General features: G+C 43.8%; 1 protein-coding gene across 3 annotated transcripts in view; it reads right to left on the bottom strand.

Annotated features, from left to right (window-relative positions):
* Nucleotides 1-19,790, bottom strand: part of TEX2 (testis expressed 2) — a 114,489-nt gene that overhangs the window by 60,742 nt on the left and 33,957 nt on the right. For all 3 annotated transcript variants that reach the window (XM_008012102.3, XM_008012104.3, XM_008012103.3), the window contains exon 2: nt 8,273-9,941. In XM_008012102.3, the coding sequence (XP_008010293.1) occupies nt 8,273-9,916 (1,644 nt within the window). In that variant the 5' untranslated portion in view covers nt 9,917-9,941. The remainder of the gene's footprint in view (nt 1-8,272; nt 9,942-19,790) is intronic.

Genomic DNA, 19,790 nt, shown 5'->3' with positions numbered 1-19,790 from the left:
CTAGCCTGAGCGACAGAGCGAGGCAAAACAAACATACAAACAAACGTCTCACCTGAAAACTATTCTACAACAAGGGGCACTGGGAAATAGCCATATTTATAAAAACCATACATAAAAACTCAGGTAACTCATTATAGGGGCAGGATATTTTCAGTAAAGTTTAATGTAGAAAGAAATGCACTCACATTTCTTGTCCTTATTCTACCGAGGGTTATGAGAGACCAACAAAAAGCAATCCAAGCCTCTTTGGGCTGCATGTACTGGCTGTTTTCTCCTAAAGACTTGCTTACTCTAATTTTGTGAAAGAATTTCATGAAATTGAGATTAAATTTACAAATTGGAATTTCTTCGCAAAATTGATCATGTCCTCCCCCCAAAATTATTCTTTTACATATCAAAACCAAAGCCTACATTCAGAGAACCTAATTATTTTTAAAACCTATCCCTCTTATTAATAATATCTACATGTGACACAACCTAAAGAAAAAAATGTTCTCCAAAATTCATTTCTATTAGTTTCTGCAATGGCCTAAATATAATTTTAGTCAAACTTGCAGGCCCCATCTTTAAAAAAGAGACGGATTATCACTCTGGAAACCAGTATGCTGCTGCTGGTTTATAAATCTGAGATAAAGAATTTGCTCAAGAATATAATTCAAAATTGCATCTGAGCCATATACTCAAACATAAATCCAAGACCTTTATGAAATCTTCAGGAAGCTTTTCGTTATAAACATGTAGAAAGTTAGTGTGCAGCAGGAATGGCTCTGAATTAAAAATAATCCTGGGCAAGGGACCATCTGATTTGGCTAAGCAAACATGCCAAGTGCAGTATGCTGACTCTAAATGCCTCATTTTCCCCATGCCCAAACCCACCCTTTCCCAAGGTCCCCAGCTTAGGGCATCTAGCCAGTCACCCAACACAAGAATTCCAAAAGGCTACCACAGAGTGGGTGTCACTACAGGGATGCTCTTGGTCTGTGGCACACATGAGGCTCTCTATCTTGAGTTAACCTGCCCAGCCCACCATGCTCTAAGTCCTGTGAGCTTCTTCTCACATTTTGGTATTGGCCTTTGGTTTCACACATTCACATGCCACTTCCTGTTGAATGCCTGTGACAACCTTTCTCCTATTTGCTGCTTCTCATGATCTCATCAGCTATGAACCCCAACATATTAAGAACAGCTTTGGAGGAGGTCCTAAGAGTTCTTCTGTGGACTTTGTGACAGCTCTTTGGCCACATAGAGGTCTTACTTTTTTTTTTTTTTCAGATGGAGTTTCGCTCTTGTTGCCCAGGCAATAAGAGTGCAGTGGTGCGATCTCAGCTCACTGCAACCTCCACCTTCCAGGTTCAAGCAATTCTCCTGCCTCAGCCTCCCAAGTAGCTAGGATTACAGGCGCCCGCCACCACGCTTGGCTAATTTTGTATTTTTAGTACAGATGGGAGGGTTCCACCATGTTGGCCAGGCTGGTCTTGAACTCCTGACCTCAGGTGATCCACCCACCTCGGCCTCCTAAAGTGCTGAGATTACAGGTGTGAGCCACTACACCCAGCCTCTTTTTTACTTATATTCCAGACAGTACAGGTGCTGATCAGCTGGGTTCAGAGGGGGAGACGGTGGAGTACCATAGTGCCTAGACAACACCACAACAGTCTTTGAGATTAGCTACTACTTGGCTGCAAATTGGTCTTTTTGGTTTATCATCCCATAAATGCATCACTGCTGCAGCATCATATATAAATACATATGTCTGCAGTGAGGATAGAATAAAAAATTGCACTGAAAAAGTACACAAAAACTTTCCTTTTCTCCAGTCTTTCCTTATCATGTGAAGTTACACAGAAGAAAAACTGCAATGCTCCTTGAACTGTTCATGGAACCAGTAAAGGAGCAAGACTCTTAGTCCAGTCTGGCTGCAAGCAGTTCCTGGACCCATCAATGAGAACTTACATGGCTCAGAGGTTCAAAACCACATGGTCTCCTAAAATAGTCCCTGAGCACCCAGTTCCCGGCCTGACTGGTTCACGGCTCATACATGGAGTCCACTTAGAGCATAAAGTATGTGGGATCTCGGTCCTGGGCTGGGCCTGTCTTAGAGATCTTGATCGCAGGAAGGTATTATAGTCTCCCATATTGGTGAGCTTTTTTTGTTGTTGTTTTTTCTGTTTTTTGTTTTCGTTTTTGAGACGGCATCTCGCTGTGTCGCCCAGGCTGGAGTGCAGTGGCACGATCTCGGCTCACTGCAAGTTCCACCTCCTGGGATCACGCCACTCTCCTGTCTCAGCCTGCCGAGTAGCTGGGACTACAGGCGCCCGTCACCACGCCCGGTTAATTTTTTGTATTTTTAGTAGAGACAGGGTTTCACCGTGTTAGCCAGGATGCTCTCGATCTCCTGACCTCGTGATCTGCCCACCTCGGCCTCCCAAAGTGCTGGGATTACAGGCATGAGCCACTGCACCCGGCCTTAGTGAGCTTTTTAAAAAGGCTTCCGTACCTTCCCTCAAGAACTGCATCATCCTCTGTAAATACCAACTAAATTGGATCAGACGTACACAAAATAATTCAAACCAGCTCACTTATCCCCTGAAATCAAACTATTTTCAAGAAGTGGCTCTTTTGGCTTGGCCTAGAAACAGGTTCACAGGCCTGTTTTATAAAGAAACCAAGGTCTATCTCCTGCATCACTTTAAAGCCATCAACCTGGAGGCAGAGTAGAAATCTAGAACTTATCACTGCCCATTTCTCCAATCCGCCACTTAGTATTTGCCTTTTTTTTTTTTTTGAGACGGAATCTCACTCTATAGCCCAGGCTGGAGGGCAGTGGCGCGATCGCAGCTCACTGCAAGCTCTGTCTCTTGAGTTCACGCCATTCTCCTATCTCAGCGAGTAGCTGGGACTACAGGCACCCGCCACCATGCCCAGCTAAGTTTTTTGTATTTTTAGTGGAGACAGGGTTTCACTGTGTTAGCCAGGATGGTCTCGATCTCCTGACCTCATGATCTGCCCGCTTCAGCCTCCCAAAGTGCTGGGATTACAGGCATGAGTCACCGCTCCTGGCCAGTATTTGCCTTTCTACTACTCCCTTTGCATTCAGGTGGGCAGCACTGCGTGAGCACTGGTGACAGGAGAGCAGACTTGTCACCAGTCGATTTCTAAGCAACAAATGTCAAGCTTCAAATCCTGTTAAAGAAGGACTGTCTTGGCTTGTCCATTTTCAGAAAAAGAGCCTAGGGAAAGCTTTACTGACTTTTTTTTTTTGAGACAGGGTCACACTCTATTGCCCAGGCTGGGGTATAGTGGCGTGATCACAGCTCAATGCAGCCTTGACCCCCTGAGCTCAAGCGATCGTCCTGCCTCAGCCTCTCAAGTGGCTGGGACTGCAGGCTGCACCACTACACCTCGCTTTTTAAACAAAATTTTTATAGAGATGGTAGTCCCACTATGTTGCCCAGGCTGGTCTTGAACTCCTGGCTTCAAGCAATCCGCCTGCCTTGGCCTTCCAAAGTGCTGGGATTATAGGGATGAGCCACCACGCCCAGTCAAAAGCTTTACTTTTTAGTCATTATTTTCATTTTCTTAAAAGATCACATTCCTATCAAACCCTAATTTTTTTTTTAAAGTATCAAGGATTTATTTTATTTTTTTAGAGACAGAGTCTCATTCTGTCACCCAGGCTGGAGTGCAGTGGTGATATCATGGCTCACTGCAGCTTCAAACTCCTGGACTCAAGTGATCCTCCCACCTCAGCCTCCTGAGTAGCTGGGACCACATGCATGCACCACCATACCTGACTAATTATTTTAAATTTTTTATAGAGATGGGATCTTGCTATGTTGCCCAGGCTGGTCTCAAACGCCTGGTTTCAGGTGATCCTTCTGCCTCAGCCTCCCAAAGCTCTGGGATTACAGGTGTGGGCCACCGTGCCCAGCTAGGGATTTATTTTAAAAAGCAATGTCGGCCGGGCGCGGTGGCTCAAGCCTGTAATCCCAGCACTTTGGGAGGCCGAGACGGGCGGATCACAAGGTCAGGAGATCGAGACCATCCTGGCTAACCTGGTGAAACCTCGTCTCTACTAAAAAATACAAAAAACTAGCCGGGCGAGGTGGCGGGCGCCTGTAGTCCCAGCTACTCAGGAGGCTGAGGCAGGAGAATAGCATAAACCCGGGAGGCGGAGGTTGCAGTGAGCTGAGATCTGGCCACTGCACTCCAGTCTGGGCGACAGAGCGAGACTCCGTCTCAAAAAAAAAAAAAAAAAAAAAAAAAAAAAAAAAAAAAAAAAAAAAAGCAATGTCACCAGGAGATGACAGGGTCAAAACCAACTCACTGCTTAAATTTTCTGATAAAGTCTCACTGCTTCATTCATCTACCCATTTATTCAGCCAACAATTACCTATCACATACCTAATACATAGCAGGTGCTGAGGATACAAGATGAACAAGATAGACATGGCCTATGCATTCATGAAGCTTATGGCATACTAGGGAAGACAGGTAACAATAAACTTGGGTCCTAAAGTTAATGTCAATGCTGCTAAATATTTTAAAGTGCCATAGTTTAAAAATGGTTCCCAAGAGTATATTCTTCCATTCAGTAAAAATAACTAAGTCCAAAGAACATTTGCATTTGAAATTAGCTTGCAACAGACAGCATACCCTTCTAATTCAGAGTAGTGTCCCTTTTCTAAATAGAGACTGCATTCAGCCCAGTTTCTAAAAATAACACTGCATATCCAACAAGACTTCAGGCTAAAATATACTTTTCCTCTTTAGTAATGAAACCATTCTAAACAAGTTAAGGCTAAGAATGAAAAAAGAATTACCAAAGTGATCAGAGTTGTCCAAATAGCAATCAGGAAGAATAAATGCTCAGTCTACAACAATTTGCTTGGATTAGGGGTGTCAGTCTATGAAAGCATTAAAGTACTTGTTCTCTACAAGGAAAATGCAAATACATTCACCCCAGCCACTGTGGGCAAAACACCTTCCTTAAAAGAAAACACTGTCCTACATGGCTCCACCACTCACTAGCTGTGTGACCTTGGGCAATAACTTAACTTCCGTGGGCCTCCATCTGCATGAGCACATATACATACACTAACTGAATAGGGCTGTGATGAGGATTGAATAAGATAATACACCCAACACTTAGCCCACTGCAGAACTCAGTATCATAGTGTTGCCTTTATTCTTCCAGTGATTGGATCAAAGCAACCAGGCTGTGCCATAACATTAAAATCCCATTCCATCAGCACCCTGTGTAGTTAGTAAACTCTTGACATATTGCAGTGATTGGACTGACACTAAAGAATTTACATGTGAGAGGAGGGTAGGAAAAAAAACACTAAAGATTGACTGGATTAAAATTAAACTCTTCCTAAGACAAGTCAGTGCTCAAACCAGTTTAAACTGACTGCCACAGTCAGTCATTAGGTACTGGAGTTAGTATAAGTGCAATTTTTCCTTGCTAAAGTTAGCACTAACTTACTCGGAGAGCATGTACTTCAGGTAGTCACAGCACCACCCTATCAAAAAAAGCTTAGTAACCACGCATGAGTCATTTTTGCTCCACTTCATTTATTAATGCTAAGCTTAAGGGTGTCACATCCACAAGACTCAACATCAGCTTCTCTCAAAGAAGAAAGTGTCATAACATATTGCCATGTGAAAGAAAGAAAAAAGGTCAGACTGCAAAATATATGATCCTATTAAATCAAAACAAAAAGAGTGGGTGAGTATGCATGTATGTGATGTATATCTTCATATATGCAGAAATTTAAAAAACCCAAAAAAATAGGATATATACCAAATTATTAACTGTAATTCCCTTCCACTAGTGTGATCAAAAATATATATTTTTTTCTTTGAGTTTCCTTTGTTTTTAAAACATTAACCATGTATTTCCTTTGAACAAGGAAAAAAGTCAATGAAATTTAAAAACAAATATTATTTTGGATCCTAAAAGAGTTCTCCCCAATCCCTGGCTTTTTTTTTTTTTTTCCAATAAAGAGAGATCATGCTGCCATTTTTAGAGCATTCTCACTTAAATAGATGGGAGAATAATACCTTTAATTTAACCAAGAAGCTAAACAAGCTTTGAACTTGAAAAGCTAAAGATTAAAACCAATAATTAAGGTTCAAAATTGCTCCGGGGAAACCAAGTTCTCCTTTTCATACATCTCCTATAACACAAGTGATTCTCCAGGCAGGTCTAGGCATGAACTTTCCGCAGAGGTGTCATGAGAAAAGCAGGAAGAGCACACACAAAGTCTCCAAATCCCACCTCTATTACTTTTATTATTGTTGTTGTTATTATTATTATTATTTTTGAGACAGAGTCTCACTCTGTCACCCAGGCTGGAGTGCAGTGGCAAAATCTCAGCTCACTGCAGCCTCAGCCCCAGACTCAAGCAATTCTCCTGCCTCAGCCTTCCAAGTAGTTGGGATTACAGGTGCATGCCACCAAGCCCAGCTAATTTTTGTATTTTTAGTAGAGACATGGCTTCACCATGATGGCTAGGCTGGTCTTGAACTCTTGACCTCAAGTGATCCGCCTGCCTCAGCCTCCAAAAGTGCTGGAATTACAGGCGTGAGCCGCCGCGCCCGGCCTTTATTACTTATTAAGTACCAAGAAACCTTGAACAATGACCACCTCTCTCAGAGCCTGAATCTCCTCATGTGTAAAATTGGAAGCATCAAACCCCTAGATGGTTGTGAAGTTGAATTAGATAACTGTTATAAAGCAGTGATCTCTAAACTTTTCTGGCTCTCTACCTTATCTCTAAAAACATATACAGTCAGCCCTCTGTATCCATGGATTCAATCAACCTTGCATTGAAAATGAAATAATAGGCCGGGCGCGGTGGCTCAAGCCTGTAATCCCAGCACTTTGGGAGGCCGAGACGGGCGGATCACGAGGTCAGGAGATCGAGACCATCCTGGCGAACACGGTGAAACCCCGTCTCTACTAAAAATACAAAAAACTAGCCGGGCGAGGTGGCGGGCGCCTGTAGTCCCAGCTACTCCGGAGGCTGAGGCAGGAGAATGGCGTAAACCCGGGAGGCGGAGCTTGCAGTGAGCTGAGATCCGGCCACTGCACTCCAGCCTGGGCGACAGAGCCAGACTCCGTCTCAAAAAAAAAAAAAAAAAAAAAAAAAAAAAAAAAAAAGAAAATGAAATAATAAAATAAAATAAAATAAATAATCCAACAGTAAAAAAGATACAAATTTAAAAATACAGTATAATAACCATTCACATTATATTAGGTATTATAAGTAATCCAGAGATGATTTAAAAGTATACAGGAGAATGAACATAGGTTATATATTAATACAAATACTATGCCATTTTATATAAGGGACTTATACATTCATGGAGTTTGGTATCCTTGGGGGGCCCTGAAACCAATGCCCCCTTGGATACTGTACATAAATGTGTGTGTGCATATAACTTACAAACTATATAAGCTCTAATTGTGTACTTTTATAGTGTGTATACACACAACCAGAAATTTTAATATGCAAAATAATAATAATAATAATAAATAGAAGTTCTAGGCTGGACGCAGTGGCTCATACCTGTAATCCCAGCACTTTGGAGGGCTGAAGCAGGAGGATCACTTGAGCCCAGAAGTTTGAGACCAGCCTGGGCAACATAGTGAGACTCCATCTCAATCGATAGATTAGACAGCTAGATGAATGTTTTAATACTTTCTTCCTGCTTTCCATTGAATTGTCCCAGGTACCCCTTAGGAAGCCCAAAAGCCTGACATCTGATATGCAGTGAAAGGTGACATCTCTTTCTCCATCCCATTCCCCACTGTGCAGAGGAAGGAGCACTAGCAAGGGCCGACAGCTGACATTAATTTGCCTTCTCTTCTTCCTTCCCTCCTCTTGCAATTCAGAGAGCATTTAACCCTTCTTCAAGGTCTCAAGAATAGTGAACCCTAACAGATTCAGCCATTACAAATGCTCAGCAAGTAGCACATTCCAAGCAAGTTTAGAGACAGACCAGAATAGGAACTGATGTAAACACTACTCTCCAGAGTCATAGAGATCTTTCAGCAACTACTCTGTGAATCTGCAAAGCTTCGGTTAGAATGAGGTTTACCAGATCAGTCGTTGGGTGCCTGGAGACTGAAGTGGCCCCCAGGTCTTAAAAAGCATGGCTTGTGTAAAAATCTTTAACAGCTAACCAAAAAAACAAGTCAGATCTAAAATATGGCTGTATGTGAGAAGTGTGTGTATTAGCCAGCTCCCGGGGAGGGGCTTACCTTCAGTATTTCAGGTTCTTTGATATCCAGAGATCTTGTGTTCCAGTGTCGCAGATTTTTATGTAACTTGTGATATTTATGAGCACTTGGTGGTGTAAAAAACCAAATCACGCAAACTGCAGTCATGAATCCAAGGCCAATTCCCAGAAAGAGTCCACTCACATAGTCGGGGAGGGGGAGGATGAGGTACACATAGACACACATTATAAAGAAGCCCAACGTCTTCACTGGCAATTCCGGGTGCTGCACGGCCGAGTCCGCCTCGTCCTCACTGTCAAGGGCAACACCATCTTCCGCGAGCACCTCTGGCTTGAGAGGAACATCTGGGGGCTTATCGACTTTACTCTCCCCCTCCATTTCCAAATCGAAGTCCTCAGTGTACAGTTCACAAAACTCTTCATCTTCTTTGCTCACTAAGGCAGACAAAGAACATTTCTCCAGAACTAGAGAACTTGTCTTCAGGCCTATATCCTTCAGACTGCTCCCCTGGGAACTTTTCAGTTCCATCTCTCTTGCAGGCTCATCACTGGACTTTGGGTGGTCACTTCTGGGGATGTTGGAATCACTTCCGTAGCCATCCCCCTCAGAATCACACTCCTCCTCCTTGATGCTGTAGTTGTTATTGCTTTCCAAGTGCCCGTTCAAGGTGGACAGATTGGAGAGTTCTGAAGCACTTGAAGATAAGGCTTTGGGCCTATGGCTGCCACTTTCTTCCCCTATAATTTTACTAAGGAGCTGAAAAGGCTCATAGATGACTTCTGAAAGGCGTCGTTTAGTATCTTCAATTTTAGCCTCCATTTCGGGCACTTTAAAAAAGGAACGAGTATCAGAGGGAGAAGTCAGCGGGGAAGAAGGTGCAGTTTTGGAATCTCCACCTGTGTTTCGGGGCTGTGTGAACTGCTTGAACAGGTGTAAGTTTAGTTTGGAATCAGGTGGCTTATAGGACACTGTATCCGACTCCTGCCGGGAAGTGTCCGTGGACAGAGACTTGACTAATGTCTTCATCAAGTGCCTGTGCCTTGGGGGGTGCGGGGATTCTTTTGGCTCCACCTCGGTCGACAGGGACTTCACAAGGCTCATGAAGGGTTTTGCACTGGAAAGGGTGGAGGTTGAGGCACTGGATGAGAGGATGGGAGACTTAGAAGGAGAGGACAATGGGGAGGAGGAACTGGTTTTTTGCTCAGAAAGGGATGACACACTGGGAGAGCTAGCTAAGGGCCCCAACAAAGACGACCCTGGGGACAGAGCCAATGGCACTGTACTTAATACTTGTGCTGCTGGAAGAGGGGACTCCAACAGCTTTACAGTGTTCTTGGAGACGGGCAAAATGGCAGGGGCCTGGGACACACACAGTCCATCTGCCAGAATAGGCGAGGCAGCAGGGCCGGCGGGGTCATGGCCAACCTGGGGTTCAAGATAGAGGTCTTCCTTGGCTTCCAGCCCTGTTACAATGCTTTGGTCATCCAGCCCCTCCTCAAACCACTCCCTGAACTCCTCCTCCTCTTCCTCCTCCTCCTCGCCAGATGCCGAGAAGTGAATGGCGATGGTATCTCGGGACACGGACCTCTGCACGTGCACTTTAGGGGCTGATGGTTTTGGCATGTCAGTGGTTTTCTCGGCATGGCGACCATTCAGACTTGTCATTGCCGGCTTCACACAGGCTCAGGCTCTGTGAAAACAGTGAGAAAGTCAGAAGTCAGAGAGCAGTTTCTCCATAGGAGACACTGTCATGTGCAGATAGGAGCCCAGATGAAGCTGTTTAAGTGGTGATTATGCTTTTACTTGGCAGATGTCCACCGGTTTTCACTTCAATGGGTTTAATGGTTTAATTTTCACTACATTCCAGTTAGGCACTCTTTTACGAGCAAACGACATAACCAATGTTATAAATGCCATACAATCTGTCTTACTTCACAATACCTGAGTAATCGTTTCCTCCCTTTTAACTGGTTAATTCCTACCAACAATTCTCTAGCTGAAGCCTTGAAATACCTGAACAATATGATGTTACCAGCATTGCTTCAGAAGTCCAATAGGATAAAATATAGCATCCTGTTGAGTTTGAGGATCTTGGAAGAAAAATTTCACTAGGAGTCTTCTAGCAGTAACAAGCTAACCAAGGAGGGGTATTGCTTTCACTGCAATTTTCACAGCAGTCCTAACAATTATTTGGCTTGCAACTCCCAACTTCCTGCTATGGCAAATAAGTAGCAAAGTATCCAAATGTGGAAATCTGTAAACTAATTGCCATGACCTGTTGGCCTCCCCAAATGGTAGGTACCATAAGACCAGAGTATTTAGGCAGCCATGAAGACATGGCCACATTCTGAGGCTTCAGGATAAAGCAAACATATTTTAAACTGAATGCAAGATTCCCGTGTCAGAAAAATGAAGTATCACTGCTGTAACCCACCACCAACCAAGAACTCTACCAAGGACCCTGGTGAGAAATGGAAGCTATGCTTTCTGCCCTTCTGGAGCTTAATAGCTGATTGCTCCTTTCTGGAGCTTAGCTGGAACAAAGTCAAACACCTGAAAAGCTGGGCAGCAAAACGAGATGCCATGCCCACCTTGTGACATGGTACATTCCAACTCGCTTTATTCGTTTATGGCCCATTTACTGGGCACGAGCCCTAATTACGTAAAAATTAAGACCATACCTGGACAGAGACCACGTAAAAAGAGCCAAGACACAGGGCATACTTCAGGAGTTCTGAGGAGGATGACACCTGTGTGGGAGGTGGGACACCCAACAGGTCTTTGGAACTGATAATATGATGGGTGAGTTGTAGTGGGATGAGCATGATTAGGCAGAGGGAAGGGACAAGGGCATGAAGATGGCAAAGGGCATGAAGATGGCAAAGAGCATGGTGTGTGCAGCCACCTGGCTCTATCCTGTTTCCAGGACACAGGGTGGATGTGGGCAGCAGTGGAAAGCCACTGAGACAAGAGGGGCATCGTGGGGCAGTGGAAAGAGCACCTAGCTTGGACCCAGGACATAGGATCTGCAGTACTTGTCTTTCTACAGCTGACTCTGTGGGATGTTGAACAAGCCAGGGCCTCTCGATGTCCCAGTATCTTCGTCTGTAAAATGGAGCTAGATCTACAGTCCTTTCCAAATTTAAAACCCTACATGTTTATATTTACAGGTGACTATATCCAACCCAACACAACACACTTACAGGTAATCTACCGCAATCAACATTATGTGGTTTTCTTATTTCTTTAATTTGAAGAGCTCCTAATTTAAGCCTTCTGCTAAATATTCAGGTTCAAAATGCTGGCAACAGATACTACCAACAAGACAAATCATAAAACGGGTAGGGGAACAGGGGGGTTTGGGAAACAGTGATCCTGAATCAGTAGAAGGAGGAAATATTCCAAGGAGGACAAGAATTACATTCGAGGGTCCAGGTGCAACATGGACTCAAGCTGAAACTACACATTTTCAGTATCAAATATTTGAGAGAAGTTACTCATAGAAACTTTCATACATAGTTTTGTCCAGGCTCATTTGTGACCCTCAGGCTTTCCTATCCTGAATCCAGGAAAACGGAATGAACTCTATCCACCCAACAAAGCAATTTAAATCCAGGAACCAGCAGCAGCCAGAAAAACATAGTCTCGGGTGCAGGACAATCCTTCCCTGTTATCTTAAGCTAAGGAGTTTGTAGGCTTAGTAAGAAGAAAAATACCAGAAGCAACATATGTTTTTCATTTAACTATCACCTAGTTTTATAAGGGCAATTTAAAAAGAAAATTATAGAGGTAATTTAAAAAGAAAGTTTGGTATTTGATAATTCTCGGTGGGCTGAAAAACAAACTCATTTAAGTTGCTTTCATAACATAAAAGGATGGTATGTAAGGCTCCGCTGTTCTGAGGCTGCTTCACCCGCAGCAGTGGCTGTAAATGAAGGTAACTGCGGGCACAAGCCCAAGTACAAAGTGCATGATTTTGAGGTTGAACAGAGTGAGTCGGTCCTTCAGGAACCAGGGCAAGAGTGGAGAGGCCCGTCTGCAGTTGAGGGTAAGAAGGCCTGGGAATCCAAGGGCAAAGTCAGGCCCAGTCTAGCGCCAAAGGGTGAAAACAGCAGTGCGTTCAGAAGCCTGCGGTCTCAGCAGTCAGGCCAGGTCCCGGGGAACAAAAAGCTGGCACCTGCTCAGGAAGCAGAGTTACTGTTTGTGTGGATGTCACCAGGGCCCTGCTTGCCTAATCCTGCACACATTTGGGCCCCCTGACTGGCCAGGTAAAGCGACCTCTGATCAGACGGGGCCGACAGAGACAAAGGTGGGCCCCAGGGAGCGCTGGGTGTCAGGTGGCCAGATGCGGGCAGGCTCTGGCTCACTGTTGTTATTATCCTCCAGGGCTCACTCAGACAGTGGCCTCAGAGGTTCATAGTAAATGCCCCTAAACCCACACTGACCCAAGCCTGGCTCCACTTCTCTAGATTTTTACTAAAATAAGCCACACAAGGCCAGAGCATTACTACTGCTCTTTAAAGACAAGAAAATGTCCAGGCTTCTGTTTGCTCATCTGCAAAATGAGGGGATTAGGCTAGATAAACGAAGGCTGCTTCCAGGCCCCATACTGCTGGGTAATTGAGTGTACTAGAACCAGAGGCCATGGTTTGGGCTCTAGACAACCTATCAAGTGGTCACTGTCTCTGCCTCCTCCTGGGGACCACTCCAAGCTTCCTTTTCTCTCTGTCCTCCCAATGGCTGGCTGCTAAGGCCAACGGAGCCGACCCTCCCACAGCCACAGCCATGCAGGACAGCCGAGGCCAAGAGGAAGGACCTGACTGAGCCCAGGAAGACTACATGGTTTGTCCAAAGGCACAGCACTGACAACTCGGGCTTCCTGACACTGAGGTCCGATGCCCTTCTGCTGCGGCAGGGTGCCTTCTCAAACATGTCACACATGCTCTTTATTCCTGCTGTGTCCCAGCCTTTGTACCTGCCCTCTGTGCTCCGTCATGGACAGCTCGCTTACAAGCTAAGACCTCAGTTCTCAACCAGCAGCATGTGACTGGTCGCACTGAGAAATGAAAGGTCTCATTATCCATCTGACAATCTGGTACCATATAAAATAGCTAGCCTCCTGCCCTCTACTCCTGAAACTCAATTATAGCCAGGCTCAAAAAAAGAGACAAGCTTCTCTCCAGCCCTCAGGAACTGAAAGGCCAAAAAAGAAAGCTTCCTTCTCAACAGTCTCTTTTTCCCATAGTTCCAGCAGACTACAAAGCCCTCGGGTTTTAACACTGACCCCCCATGCCTTGTGATGGGAAGGGGGCCTGTAGCTCATGTTGTCGACGGGCTCCCATAGGTATCATTTCCTGCTGAAGAGGTGTTTAAGCAGAAGTCTGACATGATCAAAGTGGTACGCAAAATTAATCACATCCCGTCCCGTCCCAGACTGGATGAGAGTGGCAGAGGCAACATGGAAAAACAGGTCTGGAGTCTGGTGTCTGGGAAGGCAGGCTCCATTATCAGGCCCACAATTCTGCTGAACACAACTAACAATGAATACATTGAAAAAAAAATTTCTGAACGGCTGGGCACGGTGGCTCACGCCTGTAATTCCAGCTACTAGGGAGGCTGAGGCACAAGAATTACTTGAACCTATGAAGCAGCGGTTTCAATGACCTGAGATTGTGGCACTGCACCCCAGCTTGGGTGACAGAGTAAGACTCTGTCTCAAGGAAAAAAAAAAAGATGTCTGTGAGGCTTTGAAGCTTTAAGAACTGAGCAAGGAATAACAGTGCAGAAACTAAAGAAAACAGGAACCCCGAGGGATGAGCTCTAGAGAAGCCACCTTGCCCTCAAGCACGGCCCAGCCTGGTGAAGGACACTTTCACTTTTTTTTTTTTTTTTTTTTTTTTTAAGACAGAGTCTGGCTCTGTCACCCAGGCTAGAGTGCAGTGGCACAATCTCGGCTCATTGCAACCTCCGCCTCCCGGGTTCATGTGATTCTCCTGCCTCGGGCTCCCAAGTAGCTGGGACTACAGGCGCCCACCACCACACCTGGCTAATTTTTGTATTTTTAGTAGAAATGGGGTTTCACCGTATTGCCCAGGCTGGTCTTGAACTCCTGACCTTGTGATCCACCCATCTTGGCCTCCCAAAGTGCTGGGATTACAGGTGTGAGCCACCACACCTGGCGGCCTTTCACTTTAACAGCCTCCTGAGCAGAAGTCAACATCCAGGGCTGGCCAGCGTGGAACACCAACTGCAGACTCTTCCTCAAGGAGCCGGGACTTCAAAGGACTACAACTACCTGGTAACAGCTGAACCAGAGCAAACCAGGCCCCACTTGGACTGGAGGCCTAGGTTTGCCTCCTCTGAAAGAACCAGGGAATCTCAACCATGAGCTTCTTTCAAGGTAGTCTTGGACCAGAAATACCTCCAGGGACCTGGCAGGAGAAATTATCTCCCCACAAAAGCAAAGCACTTTCATCTGAAGCCTCAAGTTATTCCTAGAAATATTTTCTCAAATACAAGGAATGGTAAGAACATAACCAAAGGTAACCAAGCAGATGAGGAAACAAGAATAAGGACCAGCAGAAATAGAACATGACAGAAAAATAAGGACTTCGGATAATGGAATTATCAGGCATAGACTTGTTTTTACAAGTATGCATCAAGATGAGTTTAAAATATCTACAGGGAGGCCAGGCATGGTGGCTCACGTCTGTAATCCTAGCACTTTGGGAGGCTGAGGTGGGTGGATCCCTTGAGGTCAGGAGTTTGAGACCAGCCTGGCCAACATGGCAAAACCTCATCTCTACTAAAAATACAAAAATTAGCTTGGCATGGTGGCACATGCCTGTAATTCAAGCTACTCAGGAGGCTGAGGCACAAGAATCGCTTGAAACCAGGAGAAGGAGGTTGCGTTAAACTGAGATTGGGCCACTGCACTCCAGCCTGGGCAACAGAGTGAGACTCTGTCTCTAACATAGCATAACATAACATAACATAAAATATCTATAGGGAGAATCACAGGCAAGCAGACCAGTTTTAAGGCTATTCTGGCAGCCTAAGTATGAGGTAGCAAATGCCTAACTTAGAGGAGTGGATGTGGAGCTGGCAAGAAAAGGCAGATGGAAAGAGAAGGAAAAGAACGAAACAACAGGACCAGATGGAAGGTTGGAAAGGAAAAGAAAACATGAGGAACAGTCTAAATTGACTTAAGTCACTAAAGAGAAAGGCAGGCAGGGGAGATAAGGGACGTGGTATGCAGGTAATGCTCCTCCCCTCCCCCACTCAGAGATGTCCACATCCTAGTCCCTAAAACCTGTGAATCTGATACTTCCCACGGCAACAGAGATTTTGCAGATATGATTGAGATGGAAAGATTATCCTGGATTGCCTGGGTGGGCCCAATGTAATCACAAGTGCCCTTAAAAGATAAGAGGAAGGCAGAAACTCAGAGAAGGCGATGTGAAACAGAAGCAGACATCAGAGTAATGAGAGGAAGGAGCATGAGTCAAGGAATGCGGGTGGCCTATGGAGGGGAAGAAAATATCTGCAAATCATTTATCTGATAAGGGGTTAATATCCAAAAAATATAAGGAACTCGAATAACAAACAACTTGACACCTTATACAAAAACTAACTCAAGACGGATTAAAGACTTAAACGGAAAACCCCAAAACTATAAAAACCCTAGAAGAAAATCTAGGCAATACCATTCATGACATAGGCACAAAGATTTCATGATGAAAACATCAAAAGCAATTGCAACAAAAGCAAAAACTGACAAATGGAATCTAATTAAACTAAAGAGCTTCTGCACAGCAAAAGAAACTATCATCAGAGTGAACAGGCAACCTACAGAATGGGAGAAAATTTTTGTAATCTATCCATCTGACAAAGGTCTAATATCCAGAATCTACAGGGAACTTAGACAAATGTACAAGCAAAAAAAAAACCCATTAAAAAATGGGCAAAGGACATGAATAGACACTTCTCAAAGGACATTTATACAGCCAAAAAACTATGAAACAGATCAAAAAAGCTAAACACCATTGATCATTAGAGAAATGCAAATCAAAACCACAATGAGATATATCTCACACCAGTCAGATGGCAGTTATTAAAAAGTCGAGAGAAAACAGATGCTGGTGAGACTGTGGAGAACTAGGAACACTTATACACTGTTGGTGGGAATATAAATTAGTTCAACCATTATGGAAGACAGTGTGGCAATTTCTCAAAGACCTAGAACCAGAAATACCAGTTGACCCAGCAATGCCATTACTAGGTATATAACCAAAGGAATATAAATCATTCTCTTATAAAGATACATGCACACAAATGTTCACTGCAGCATTATTCACAATAGCAAAGACATAGAATCAACCCAAATGCCCATCAATGATAGACTGGACTAAAAAAAATGCGGTACTTGTATACCACGGAATACTATGCAGCCATAAAAGGAAATGAGATCATGTATTTTGCAGGGACATGGATGGAGCTGGAAGCCATTATCCTCAGCAAACACAGGAACAGAAAACAAAACACCGCATGCTCTTACTTATAAGTAGGACCTGAACAATGAGAACACATGGACACAGAGAAAGGAATAACACATATTGGGGCCTGCCAGGGGGCAGGGGACGGGGGCAGGAAGAGGGAGAGAGTATCAGGATAAATAGCTAATGCATGTGGGGGTTAACACCTAGGTTGACAGGTGCGGCAAACCAGCACGGCACACATTTATCTATGTTTGTTAACATAGGTACGTCCTGCACACGTATCCTGGAACTTAAAATTAAATTACATTTTTTTTTAAAATGGGCAAAGGACTTGAAGAGAATTCTCCAAAAAGACATACAAATGGCCAACAAGCATATGCACAGATGCTCCACATCACTAGTTATTAGGAAAATGCAATTAAAACCACAATGAGATATCACCCCACATCCAATAGGATGGCTACAATTAAAAAAGAAGAAGAAAAGAAGTGTTGGCAAGTTTGTACAGAGATTAGAGCATTTGTGCACTACTGACAAGACTGTAAAATGGCACAACTGGTATGGAAGTTTCTCAAAAAGTTAAAAATAGAACTACCATATAATCCTCCAATCCAATCCCACTTCTGGGTATATTTAAAGGTGTTAAGTTGTTTGTTATATATCCAAAAGAATTGAAAGCAGGGTCTCAAAAAGATATTTGCACACCCATGTTCACAGCGGCATTTTGGACAATAGCCAAGAGGTAGAAGCCACCCAAGTGTCCACTGACAGATGAATGGACAAACACAAGGGAGTATTATTCAGCCTTAAAAGGAAGGAAATCCTGTCACATGCTACTACATGGATGAACCTTGAGGACATTAAGCTAAGTGAAATAAGCTGACTAGTCACATAAAGACAAATACTGTATGATTCCACTTACAAGAGGTATCTAAAGTAGCCAAATTCATAGAAACAGAAACTGGAATGAAGATTACCATGGGCTGGCGGAGGAGGAAATGGGGAGATGTTTTTTAATGGATATAGAATTTCAGTTTTGTAAGATGAAAAAGTTCTGGAGATTGGTTGTACAGCAATGTGAATATACTTAACACTACCGAACTTATAAATGGTTAAAATGGTAAAATTTTGCTATATGCATTTTACCATAATTAAAAATAAAATTTGAAGGCCAGTATATGTGCAGGTTAGTTACATTCAAAAAAGCAAAAACTGGCTGGGCACAGTGGCTCATGCCTGTAATCCTAGCACTTTGGGAGGCTGAGCTGGGCAGATCACGAGGTCAAGAGATTGAGACCATCCTGGCCAACATGGGGAAACCCATCTCTACTAAAAATACAAAAATTAGCTGGGCGTGGTGGTGGGGGCCTGTAATCCCAGCTACTCGGGAGGCTGAGGCAGGAGAATCGCTTGAACCTGGGAGTCATAGGTTGCAGTGAGCTGAGATCGCGCCACTGCACTCCAGTCTGGCAACAGAGCGAGACTCCAACTCAAAAAAAAAAAAGAAAAAAAGGCAAAAATTGAGGTCAAGATGGGAGGACTGCTTAAGGCTAGGAGTTTGAGACCAGCCTGGTCAACATAGAAGACCCATCACTATTTTTTAAAAAATAAATAATATAAAAATTTAAAAGATTTCACTCTTCAAAACTACAAAGAAATAATACTCCGAACTACTTATGCCAACTAAAACAATTCTATCCAAAAACCTCACATTGTTCTTTAGAGTTTACACTACAGTGTGGTTAAGTTCTAAGATAATAGATGTAAATGTATTTATGCTCCCATACATTTGGTGGGGAGGAGGGAGCTGGTGGGGGGAGGCTATTTAGAGCCAAATGCTCTCTAAACCTTAGCCTTGATCAGGTATGTTTCCAGAAAGCAGGATGTCTCAAACTCTTCTGCTGATGGGTCCTTCCTAAGGACTCTGCCAGAATCCTCCCTTAAGGTTGCTATCCCTATGAAGAAGGTCATCTCTCCCACTAAGACTGAGAAAGCCTCTAATAAGGGCTTCTCTCTCCAGAATTTATGTAGGATTCTGTTCTACCTAGTTTACAAATGAGTAGCTGCCTTCTAACTTAACTCATACAAAACAAAGGCCTCAAACGGGAGCCAACTGCGCTCTGTATCAGTGGAGTCAGAGTGAGCATACAAAACAGCAATGAAGTTGATTTGCTTTCTAGTCACCCAAAAAGGTCATCATCATTAATTAGGCCGTGAAAAACCAATCGACAATAAATCAGACTGTATAATAAAAAATGAAGAGCCATTTCAAGATACAATATTAGCATTTATTACTTCCAAGATAATAATCATCTCACCAAATCTGGCTTTTTTTTAACTTTTTTCCTTTGGTCTCATTTTCTACTAATAACTGCCCTTCCTAGCTCTATCTGTCCTTGAAACAATTCAATCCTTGGGTCCTAGAATCAGAGCCATAAAAAGAGAAGATGGTTCCTCCCAGGCCACTCAATTATCAACAACACCTGTTTGTTCATAGCAAACACACTAGGCCAAATAGTAGTGTGGCCATTAATATTATTTACCTCTAATTCATATACTAGATTAGAGGAAGTACTGGAGGAAGGAATGAGAGACAGGGTAAGGCAAGGAGGGAAGAAAGCAAATTTCATTGAAAATGGAATTAGCCTCCAGATACAGTGAGCATGGTAACACAGCATCTTTTTTTTTTTTTTTTTTTTTTTTTTTAGATGGAGTTTCACTCTTATTGCCCAGGCTGGAGGGCAATGGCGCAATCTCGGCTCACTGCAACCTCCAGTTCCCAGGTTGAAGCGATTCTCCTGCCTCAGCCTCCAGAGTAGCCGGGATTACAAGCGCCTGCCACAACACCCGGCTAATGTTTTCTATTTTTAGTAGAGATGGGGTTTCACCATGTTGGCCAGGAGGCCAAGGCAGGTAACACAGCATCTGAAGGGGCAAGCCTGGTGTGGAGTGTGCTTCCTTTCTCGAGACCATCCCTAATCCTTCGAGGTCATTATTAACATTCTTTGTCTTTGTAAAATTCAGCCTGTTAGGCATTTGCT

Source organism: Chlorocebus sabaeus, chromosome 16, assembly GCF_047675955.1.
Source record: "Chlorocebus sabaeus isolate Y175 chromosome 16, mChlSab1.0.hap1, whole genome shotgun sequence".
Taxonomy (NCBI): Eukaryota; Metazoa; Chordata; class Mammalia; order Primates; family Cercopithecidae; genus Chlorocebus; species Chlorocebus sabaeus.
The sequence above is the reverse complement of the archived record's forward strand: the minus strand, read 5'-3'. Positions and strand labels throughout refer to the sequence as shown.